The following is a 12,168-nucleotide window of genomic DNA, read 5'->3' as shown; positions in this document are numbered from 1 at the left end:
GTGCTCTGTACACAAACTGTGGCATGTACACTCTAAAAAATGCTGGGTTAAATACAACCCAGTGCTGGGTAAAATAGGGACAAACCCAGCAATTGGGTTGTTTTGACCCAGCGGTTGGGTTACTACCCAGAAGGTTGGGTTAAACATTTAACCCAAACGCTGGGTCAAAACAGCCCAATTGCTGGGTTTGTCCCTATTTTACCCAGCACTGGGTTGTATTTAACCCAGCATTTTTTAGAGTGTAGGGTCTCAGAGAAATTCACTAACGTATAATAAGGTCAATGCCTGGGTCCCAGGAGGATAATGCGTTCAAAATCTTAATTAATTAAATTCATGACTGCTCAAAAATGTATGAGACCTACATATTTATTTCTAACAAAACAACATTGAAACAACATAAATATTACTCTGAAAAGTTTTCAAACAAAATAAATAAATTTTACTTACAGAAACCTTTTAATTTCAGATGATAAAAAATATCTTTTTTTTAATGGTTATATCTATTTTTAAAAAAAGATATGTATTTTGAATGTCTTAAAGGACTTGCAAAGTTTCGTTCCCTTATGAATAACTATGCTATTTTTTATATGCATTTTTATGTACGTCTTCAAGGTAAACTGACCAAAATGCATTGTTAGAGCATTTTTAAAATCACTAGTGGTTATTTTTGGCAACCTGAATACAACCATAGTAGAACTGATGTTGTATAACAGCACACGCATCCATACACAATAAAACAACATTTATCCTAGAGGGTTTTCAATTATTTTATTAGAAGTCTGCATGCTTGGAAAATATTTTATGGAAACTAAAAGGTAAAATAAAGACCCACGTCTTCATAAAACATACCATTTTCAATGCAAAAACATTCTTCCACGGTGCTTGAAGATAATTTACTGGCTTTTTTATTTATGATTATAACATGATTAGTCAATAATTAGATTAATTTTCAATGCATGAAGTACAAACATCGTTAATGTCAGCATATTTGGAGAGCTGAGAGGATAGACAGGTGTGTAAAATCTTAAAGTGAATGTCCTTTACCTTCTTTATGATAAAATTAGTTGACACGATCAAACTAGGCAATTTTCCAATAAATATTGGCAACAGCAGCATTCTAAAAAAATATGAAGTAATACCAATTAATAACTTCTGAGTGGTTGTGAGATGATCTTGAATAGGACTAGTTACTTATCTGCACTGATAACACTTTTTGTTATTTTTAATAATAATCATACAAATAATAATATATGACGTTAATACCCTAATAATTGTTAATCCCTATTCCTGCTTTAACATGCACTTTGGTCTTTGGATGTAATCACTAATAACTGAATGGAATTAAAAGTATTAATGTTCAGTTTTGAATTTTAAAAGTAAATATTGTGAGGTCAGGGTTGGATTAGATTGTTTCAGGCATGAAATAAATCCTAAATATAAAATCTCACACATAAAATCACACCGTAGTCATAATTCTTCACATGAGCCATACATTTTATGAGTTCTTTCTTTATTTGAGCAATAAAACCGTAAGAAAAAATGTCAGACACTGTGTTAGAAAGTAACTTCACAGAGTAATTCAGACTAGTACAAAGGTAAAGTGAAGGCACTGAAACTTTCAGAAAAAAACTACAATTCAAGTAGTATTAGTGTAAAAACAAAACAGGAAAGTGAAATCTTTACTCAAAATCTAGTGTTATAAACCACTTTTGTATATGTTTAATAAAATTTAAAAGCAGATGAACTCCCAGAATGTGAATAAGCAAACAAAATTAAAAGTGTATGTTTTGTATTAATACATTCAATATAGATTTAAGAAACATTAAATGCTATTGGTTCTTCTTAAGATTTCCAAACAAGGTGATAAAAAATGCTGATTCGTTTAGAACACCATCCACATTTCCAATAATAAATGATTTTCTCACAATGTTATCTTAAAATACTTTGATGGATAATTGTGTTATACAGCATTGCACAGTACAAAATGATTGTTTAGGACAGTGATCTGGAGCTGAAAGAGGTTCTGCTGTAGCTGAAGCTGCTATATCTGGAAGACGAAGAGGGGGATAAACTGTAGTCTACGCTGCCCCTACGGGATCCGCTTCGAGAGCCTGAGGCAGATCCTGGATTCGAGAGGTTGTAAGGGCTGCTGATGCCACGTGAGGAAACCGTGGAGGCGGGAAGCATGCGGACACCTGTGTTCTCCTCAGTCATGCAACCTTTCACAGCCTCCTTGTAGGATATCCTCAGCTTGGTCTTGGGGCAGGTGAGGGTCTTGGGGTGGTGGCGCGTATCCTGGAGCCTCTGAGCTGCTCTCATATCCAGCCAGCCAAGCTGCAAAGCTTCCTCGAGCGAACGTCTGCACCCATGTTCTGGATCGAACAGCCCGCCGGTTAAATACTGGAATTCGAGGAAGCGCTGGCCAGCTTCGTACGGCAGCCATTTTTCTTTGACGGCCTCGGCAGCTGACATCTTACGCTTAGTTTTCACATCTTCGAAACCAATATATGCTTTCTGGGCAGGTTTTATCCTGCTAGCCATGTCGTCATCGAGGACACCAAGTCGGGTTGCTTCTTGAATAGAAATACGGCGACCGTTTTCAGGGCTCACAACCCCACCGGTGCAAGCTTGAGCCTCCAGGAGTCGTTGCGCTGTGATGGAATCGATGATTCCTCGCTTCAGCGCGTCACATACGCTGATCTTCTCCATCTTCTCTGTGTCAAAAATTGCTCCAACTGGATTCTGTTCCTCGATCATTTCCACTAATGGGGTCAGTTTAACTGACATGCTGGAAACATGCTTGGCGGTGTTTGTTGAGATTGGATCTTGAGTGGAGATACTCTCGACTGTTTTAACAGTTTCAGTTTGAATTATCTGGCTTTTCATTGTCGTCTGGGATGTGAAAGATGATGAGCTGACAGAGGAGCTGAGGGGGTTGCTGAGCATCTTCGTCTTGTTGGTGATCATATCTGCAAGTTCTGTAAGGGTGACATTTCCCGAACGATACTTATCAAGGACATCTTGGTCAATCACTCCCTTAGCAAGCAGTTCTTTAAAGTCGTACTGAATGCCTGTTTGCATGTCCATTATAGCTGTACTGGTCGAGCCATCTGGGGCAGTGATTACTGTTTCTTCCCACTCGCACTCTTGCTGAGACAATTCCAAAAAGGTTTCGTAGTCTATGAGTTTCTTCTCGTAGGCTTCACGCACCGTCATCTCTTTATTACTTTCAGGATCAACAATCAGTACACGTCTCTTCCTTGTGGAGTTCTTCTGCTGCATCTTTTTCTTATCGTAAAGGGGCAGAAGCACTAGTCCTGTCTTCTTATCAGCGATGCAACGGCTCTTTAGCTGCAAGTAGGTCAAATTGTCCTCTGTGTTTGGGTCGAAGAAACCCTTTGTGTCATCTCCTTCATCTTTCAGAATCTGGTTCATCTCTTCATCAAAGTAGCCCCTTTGGTACGCCACATCAACATCAATTCGGTGGCTGTTTTTAGGGTCAATGATGCCACCACTTGCAATCTGAGCCTCCAGCAGGCGAATGCCATGACCTTTCTCGATGAGACCACGCTCAATGGCTTCGAAAAGCGAGATCATCTTGTTGGTGCCTGGGTCTTTGTACCCAGTTACTGCTCTCTCGGCAGACAGAAGCTTGTCTTTAAACTCCACACCCACCAGTGCTTTCTTACAGGCCTCCTCGACTGTGTAGTATTCATTGTGGATGGGATCAATCATAAATCCTGAGGCGGCCTGGGCCTCCAGAAGCTCCAAGGTAGTGCCTTGTCGCAGAAGCCCTTCCTTCATGGCCTGGTAGATGGGCAAGGTGCAGTCGTTGGCCTCGTCATAAATCCCAGCAAGGCAGGTTGACCCTCGGAGATAAGCCCGAAGCCTGTGTTCAATATCATGGCTGGTAATCTTGCCCTCTCTCAAATGATCTACATCCGAAGGTTGCAGCAATTTTGCATCCACCAGATCTGATACGTTAACTTCGTGCCGCAGTCCCTGTACAGTTATGGGTTTCTCTGGAGCCGGAAGCAGGAGCAAGCTAGTGCTGAAATCAGCCTTGCATCGCTTCTTGAGGGTAACGTAGCTGGCACGCAGACCATTGTCGGGATCAATATAGCAGTCTGGTCTGGCATTTAGAGCGTGATAAAGATCCTCATCAACAAGGTCACGGTCCATGGCGGTATCTTTGGAAAGATAGACGCTAAGGATGGGATCAAGGATGCCTCCCGCTGCCTCTTGTGCCTGCATGAGACGCAGAGCTGTTTCTCGGTTAACTATTCCTTTCTTCATGGCTTGGCAAACTGGCAAGAGTTTCCCAGTTTTGGGATCCCTGAACCCAACACAGGCAGCCTCTGCAGTCAACAGCTGTTTCTTGTCAGCTTCATCCACAAGTCCATTCAGACAAGCCTCCTCAACAGTCATCCTCACATTAGCTCTGGGATCTATGATGTACCCTGTGGCAGCCTGAGCCTCCAGCAACATGTTTCCACTCTCGTCTGAAATCAATTTTTGTTTTTTGGCCTCGGTGAAGGTCATTTTGCCTTTAGGTCCTGCTGCCAGCCCTGAAATGGCTCCAGTGCCTTTAAGATTGAGCCTGATGTCAACAGATACATCCTTGACAGTCCGCTGGCCCTTCATCAACAGCTCAAATGTCACCTTGTCAATCACACCACAGTCATGCAACTGCTGCGCTGTGACCTTCTTGCGGACACCTTCGAAGACCAGTGAGGAGGGGTCCGTTAGGTCTGTCTGAGTGTATTTGGTAGCGTCATCTGGTTTCCGCTGCAGTCTCAGCAACTCCTTCTGCTGTGATTCTTGAAGCCCCTGCATCTCTGCCCTCTCTCGTTCCAAGTTCTGCAAGAGCAGCCTGTAGCGTTCTTCAGTCTCCTTCAGTTGCGTCCTCAGCCTCTCCATCTCAGCCTTGACAGAATTAAATTGACTCTCCAAGCCAGAGCGCTCTGAGTTGTGCTGTCGAATTTGCTCCTCATGAGTTGCACATTTGGTCTTCCATTGGGTAAAATCCTTCTTGATCCTCTCATTGTCCTCCTGCAGCTGTGATTTGAGTCGCTGTTCTGATTCCAGTGAGAGTTTGATACGGGCTAGTTCATCTTCCAGCTTTTTCAAGCGCATCATATCCTGTTCCATTGCGGCCATTTTCTTGAGGAGGTCATCCCGCTCTTGCTGCAGGCTGCTGCACTGATATTGGGATGTTTGGATCACAGAGGAAGTCTGCAACAAAAGGCCAAAAGAGAAAATTATTGTTTTATCATTTAAAACATACTTTACAGTATTTAAGATGATAATTCTGTATATTTGTATATCTGTATTTTTCATATAGGGCATTGATTTGTTATTGTATGACAATGATTTATCATTCATTGACAATCACAAAGCAGAACTGATTGGTTTTCAAGCTAACTACATGGCTTCTAAAGCAGAGGTAGCCAACCCTGGTCCTGGAGGATTACCTTCCTGCAGGTTTTAGTTCCAACCCCGCTCCAACACACTTTCCGGTTATTTTCAAGTAACCCTGAACACTTTGATTAGCTGGTGTGGGGGTGTTTGATTAGGGTTGGAGCTAAACTCTGCGCCATAGTAGCCCACCAGGAGCAGGGTTTGCTACGCGCTGCACTGATATTGGGATGTTTGGATCACAGAGGAAGTCTGCAACAAAAGGCCAAAAGAGAAAATTATTGTTTTATCATTTAAAACATACTTTACAGTATTTAAGATGATAATTCTGTATATTTGTATATCTGTATTTTTCATATAGGGCATTGATTTGTTATTGTATGACAATGATTTATCATTCATTGACAATCGCAAAGCAGAACTGATTGGTTTTCAAGCTAACTACATGGCTTCTAAAGCAGAGGTAGCCAACCCTGGTCCTGGAGGATTACCTTCCTGCAGGTTTTAGTTCCAACCCCCCGCTCCAACACACTTTCCGGTTATTTTCAAGTAACCCTGAACACTTTGATTAGCTGGTGTGGGGGTGTTTGATTAGGGTTGGAGCTAAACTCTGCGCCATAGTAGCCCACCAGGAGCAGGGTTTGCTAAAGGTGGAAAGCTAAAGCTAAAGCTAAAGCGGATGAGGCTCAACTCCTGGTGGGAAGAGCGAAGTTGCACCAACTCCACATTACAGTTTTCGTTCTTAGTTTTGAGGTCGGCCAACTCTTCCTCCAGTCGCCTGGTCTCGACCTCTAAAGATCTTTTCAGACGTCGCTCCTCCTCAAGAGAGTGTGTGAGACGGTTGATCTCACTACTCTTATCTTGCAGTGTCCGACTGGAGCTCTCCTGTACCTCTCTCGTTTTGTTGTCTGCTTCACGCTTCTGGCTAAGCAACAACTGGACTTGAGATTCCAGTTCATGCCTCTTTCGGCCTTCCTCTGTACTTGCAGCACCAAGTCTCTGAACCTCCTCTTCTAGGTGTTTCCTCTGGGCCTCCTCCTGGCTGAGGGAGAGACGAAGCCTTTGCAGCTGCTCCTTCAACTCCCTAGATTCTCCCTCTAATCTTTCAAACTCCAGACACATGGAAGCAGCATCACTTTCCTTCTGCTGCGAAAGCTTCTGTACGCTGGTCTGAGTTACGAGGATTTGAGACTCGTAGGTCTGTTTCACCTCTCGTATCTCTATGTTGTGCTCCTGCCTTACCTTTGCCAGCTCTGCCTGTGCCTCCTTGACGCGCCGAGCCTCATCTTCCAACTCCCTTCGCAGACGCTCCAACTCTTGGGTCCTGTCAGACACAGTCTTTTCCAGCTCCATCTTGGCCCAGCTGGCCTGCTCCAGTTCCTTGAGTTTCTTGCGCATAGTTTCATCGTGTTCTTCCTGCAAAAACTGGTAGCGCTCTTCCACAACTTTTTTCTTCCTCTCCATATCATCCAACTGGAGTTTGAGGCGACGTACGTCATCTGTTAGCCCTTGAAGGCGGTCGGTTGAAGAGTCCAGGCTGTCCTGTGTGGCCATGCACTTCAAAGTCTCAGTCCTCTTCACTTCTTCCAGAGATAGCAGGTGTGTTTGTGATTCATTCAGCTCCTGTTGATATTTCAGAAGAGTCTCCTGCAAAGATGCATTCGTGGAAGTGTGATCCTTAATGGCATCTCTCAGCTGCTGAAGTTCCTCCTCGAGCAGCTCAATCCTGGTATTCCGTATCTGGAAAAAACACATTTTAAAATTCATTATTTTGTGCTACATAACTATATATTTACCAGGTAAGTCCCTTTAGAATAAAACCTGGCATTATGAAACATTACGCTGACATTTGGCCAAATTGTCTGTTGGCTTGAGTCCTAAAATCATTTAAAGACACAAGAATGGGTAATTTCAAAGCTTTTGAAGTGCGTTCACTGTGTGTTTCACGATTTGGAGGGGAAAAAGTCTAATTGTGCAATTTAAAAAATGCTCAGCTGCACAATTTGGCCAAAAACGTTGTGAGATATATATATTTATAAGACCAGTGCTGGGTAGATTACTTACAAATTGTAGTCCATTACTGAATCCAAATTACATAACAAAAACTGTAGTTAGTAACGTAATCCATTACATGACACATTTTAAATAATATATTCAGACTACTTTTTGATTACTTGTGACCTAAGTCGTTTATCACATTGATTACAATAGGATAATATTGTAGCATATTGATATAAAAATACAAAGAAAATATAAAAAATATATAAAAGAAAACATATTTCATTCATTGTTATTAACAACATAAAGTGCATTAAACATTACATTATGTCAAGGTTTCTTAAACTGGTGTTCATGAAGAAAATGCAGGCGGTTTGTGAGTTTAATGAAAAGCGAATAATTAATTAAATAATTAAAATGTAAAAATAAAATAAATTGTTTTAAAATAACAACCATAAAAAATAAAACACTAAAAAAGTATTTAATTTGTTATAATATGTAATCAATAAAAAGTAACTGTAGTCTGATTACAAGTATTTTAAAATGTAATGTAACTACATGTACTTAATTTTTGTCATCTGAGTACCAGATTACGTGTAATCAGCTGCTACCCAGCACTGAATATGATTATATATATATAAAATAATAATAATAATAAATATTAAACAAAATAAGATATTGCTATTGTAATATTTCACTGTAAAAAAACAAAATCAAGAATTTGAGGGGGAAATTGATAGTATCACTGTAAAATGACACTACTACTGTCTTAATTTCTTAATTTCATCAAAACCGAAGTGTCTTTATATACCTTCAGTTCTGCCATGTTCTTCTGGGAAGCCATAAGAAGTTTGTAGTTATCGTTTGAACGGGTGAGCAATTCTAAGTAGTGTGCATTTAGAGAAGAGACCTGGGGGACAAAGATAAGCACAAAATATATAACGTTATAATAAAGCAACAGTGACGCTGGGAAAGCGTGTGTTTGTAGGTGTACCTCCTCTGAAATGGTGGAAGATGGTGACTGCAGCACAGTCCTCCTGATGGGGATGTTAAGCAAAGTTTCCAGTCCAGCGCTGTAAGTTGCCAACTCAAGCTCATAGTTCTACAGAGACACAGTTCACATTATTAATAACTGCTGTCAGACCAGAAATGTGACCCTGGAGCACAAAAGCAGTGTTAAGTCGCTGGGGTATATTTGTAGAAATAGCCAACAATACACTGTATGGGTCAAAATGATTGATTTTTCTTTTATGCCAAAAATCATTAGGATATTAAGTAAAGATCATGTTCCGTGAAGATATTTTGTACATTTCCTACTGTAAATATATCAAAACTTAATGTTTGATTAGTAATATGCATTGCTAAGGACTTCATTTGGACAACTTTAAAGATGATTTTCTCAATATTTAGATTTTTTTGCACCCTCAGATTCCAGATTTTCAAATAGTTGTATCTCGGCCAAATATTGTCCAATCCTAACAAACCATACACCAATGGAAAGCTTATATATTCAGCTTTCAGGTGATGTATAAATCTCAGTTTCGAAAAATTGACCCTTATGACTGGCTTTGTGGTCCAGGGTCACAAATGAGATTTTAGTAAGGCTGCAAGCTACAGCAGTAGCCTCAAACAATGACTAAATATGTATTTGGTTTTTCACATGGCCACATGTTAATATTTATAATATCTTCATGCCTTATAATTGCATTTAGCAGATCAGAGCTGCATGGGTAATAATGTTGTTTATTTTTTACAATGAAGTTTTGTAATAATTATCTTAACACTTTACAATAAGGTCCCATTAGTTGGCATTAATTAATGCATTAACTAACATTACCTAACAATGAGCAATACATTTATTACAGTATTTAATAATCTTTGTTAATGTCAGCGTTATATTGCGTTGTTGATATCTGAATCTGTTTTTGTTTCCATTTTAATTTTAGTTAAAGTTTTAGGAATTTTGTTGTGTTTTTGTCATTTTTATTATCTTTTATTTATGTCCATATAGTTTTATTATTATTATTATTATTATTTTTCAGTTTTGGTTATTTTAGTACATAAAGTTAATCAATTTAAATGAAAAATGTTGCAACCAGCTAAAATAAAAAAAATTAAATAAAAGTTTTTTTATATTGAATTTTATTTCAGGTAACGTTTATTTTTAACGAAAATAGTAACGAAAATGTTTTTTAATGGTTTTAATTTTAGTTTTAGTTAACTATAACAACCCTGGTTAACGTTAGTTAATGTTAGGTCAATTAAATAGTATTAATAAAGTTAAGAGGTTAAATAATATTAAAAGATACAACTTTTATTTTTAACAATTTTTATTTTTGGGCCTTACACTACAAAATCCTGTAACAGCACATTAAAGGAAACTGTAGGTTGAATACCTTGAAGGCGTTCATGCAGGTTTCTCCGTCTTTCTGCACCGTCTCCAACAGCTCTCGCTTCGCCTTTACATCAGAGTTTAATGCCTGCACACATGAGAAAACAGCATTATAATAAAAGTCTTCAGTTAAATCAAACAAATGGCTGTGCTGTTGTGATTGTTTTCGTGCCTCTCAAATGCATGTTTCCCAGACTCACTTTCTGTTGGTTGAGCAGTTGTGTGTAAACTGTGATGTCCTCCGTCTTGACGGGCTGCTGAGAATCGATCTGTCGCTGGGTTTCGTCGATCCAGCCGCCGAGACGAGAACTAGACTGCATGTATCGCTGCAGATGCGGCAGGTAAGCGTCCAGATCGTCCAGCCTGAGAAAACAGCCTCGTTAGCGCACTCGTTTAGACCTACAGTTGGGAAGCCAGCCGTTCTGTTAGGGACGGAGCGTCTGACCTGTTGTTGATCTGTATCTGGATGCGTTTCCAGCGGTCTGACAGCTGGTTGAAGTGCTCGGCGTACTGGGAGAGGTTGATGATGCACCTGTAACGGCCCTGATCCGCCTGTTCGTTGTACTGTTGGACTTTATTGAAATCGGCCACCAGTGAATTCAGCAAATCCTGCTTCTGCTCCAAATCGCTGCGCATACTCTGCATTTAGAGGATTTACAGCACTTGTTAGGTCATGCTGTAGAGTTAACTGCACACAAAGGACTCTTTTCTTTTTTTTAAATAAAAATTGTATAATTAAATAATTCATAAATAATTAAAATAATAAAATATTATAAAAACATTTTTTTGCTTTGATTTCCAGAAATATCTAAACACCCTTAAAACAACTTAAATAAACTTGAGAAGCAAAAATTGCATAAGATGTTTGCTTTTATTGTAGAGTTGACGTCACTCAAGGGTTGCAGGCAAATGACTTATTCTGTTTTTCTTGATAAAAAAAATAATAATAATTTGAAATGTATAAAATAAAATAAAAAAATAATTATATAATAAATCATTTAAATAATTAAAAGAATATATTATCAGAATTTGTTGCCTTGCTTTCGAGAAATATCCTAAAAACAACATAAATAAACCTGAGAAGCAAAATTGCATGATATTTGATGGTTTAATGTATATTTTTAAGATATTTGCTTTTATTGAAGAGTTAACTGCACTTAAGAGCTGTATGCAAAAGACCCTTTCTGGTTTTCTTGATTTAAAAAAATATATATATATATATAAATAATTATATAATAAATAATTTAAATATTTTTTATTAAAATAAATATTATTATCAGTATTTTTTGCCTTCTGTTCCAGGAACATCCTTAAAACAGCATAAATGTAACTAAAAAGAAAAATTGCATAAGATATTTGATTTTATTGTAGTTAACTGCATTTACAGTAAGGGCTGTATGCTAATAACATGTTCTGGTTTTCTTGATTTAAAAACACTCTCACACACACACACACACACACACACACACACACACACACACATATATATATGAATGAATATATATGAATGTTAATAAAGTTGAGTAATAATCACCTGCAGCACTTTCTGGTATTTCTGCACCTCTTCCGGGTCGAGCGACGCCGTCTCTTTCTCCGTCAGTCGAGCTTCATAAACCTTGACCACATCTTCAGCTTTCAGCAGATCTTTCAGCAGCGATTTCAGTGAATTCAGCCTGAAACACAAAGAACGAGTCAGGAACCCTGAGGACGGCTGTGAATTATTCTGATACTAATTCTAATATTTAATTGGCATATTTTACAACAGCTGATATTTTATCTGATACATCCCATATAATTACATTCATAATGTTTTGAAATGAATTGTTTAATCATATGAATCTGTTTTTATACTGATATCAAACATTTGATATGAAGCAAAAAATATATAATCATTTAATCATTTGTTAAATATTTCATTCATTGGATTATGAAACCTAATTATAGCTTTATAGTATTATAGTAATATATAACAACACAAAAATAATTTAAGTGGGATTACCGTTCATAAGTTTGAGGCCAGTAAGATTTTTTATTTTGAAAGAAAGTAATACTTCTATTCGGCAAGGATGCATTATTTTCAAGTTATATTAAATAAAAAAATTTAATAATAATAATAATAATAATAATAGTATATTCAAATAGAAAACAGTTATTTTAAATTTTTATTTTATTATAATATATATAATATATTATAATAATATACTAATAATATATAATTAAATAAATAATTATATATAAAAATATATTAAAATAGAAAAGTAATTTTAAATTGTAATTATTATAATAATATTATATAAATCTAATAAATAAAAATATATATTCAAATAGAACAGTTATTTGAAATTGCAATTCTAATATTC

General features: G+C 37.7%; 1 protein-coding gene across 1 annotated transcript in view; it reads right to left on the bottom strand.

The window, feature by feature from the left end:
• Positions 1–764: 764 nt before the first annotated feature.
• Positions 765–12,168, bottom strand: part of LOC107557021 (desmoplakin-like) — a 31,783-nt gene continuing 20,379 nt past the window's right edge. The window contains exons 17-24 of the mRNA XM_016240315.1: positions 11,343–11,481; positions 10,254–10,447; positions 10,009–10,171; positions 9,813–9,896; positions 8,411–8,518; positions 8,228–8,326; positions 6,661–7,158; positions 765–5,235 (exon numbers count right to left, since the gene is read on the bottom strand). Coding sequence (XP_016095801.1) covers positions 1,993–5,235; positions 6,661–7,158; positions 8,228–8,326; positions 8,411–8,518; positions 9,813–9,896; positions 10,009–10,171; positions 10,254–10,447; positions 11,343–11,481 — 4,528 coding nt within the window. The 3' untranslated portion in view covers positions 765–1,992. The remainder of the gene's footprint in view (positions 5,236–6,660; positions 7,159–8,227; positions 8,327–8,410; positions 8,519–9,812; positions 9,897–10,008; positions 10,172–10,253; positions 10,448–11,342; positions 11,482–12,168) is intronic.

Source organism: Sinocyclocheilus grahami, unplaced genomic scaffold (genome assembly GCF_001515645.1).
Source record: "Sinocyclocheilus grahami isolate Dianchi unplaced genomic scaffold, SAMN03320097.WGS_v1.1 scaffold587.1, whole genome shotgun sequence".
In the NCBI taxonomy this organism is placed as follows: Eukaryota; Metazoa; Chordata; class Actinopteri; order Cypriniformes; family Cyprinidae; genus Sinocyclocheilus; species Sinocyclocheilus grahami.
This window is presented reverse-complemented; position numbering and strand designations above follow the sequence as displayed.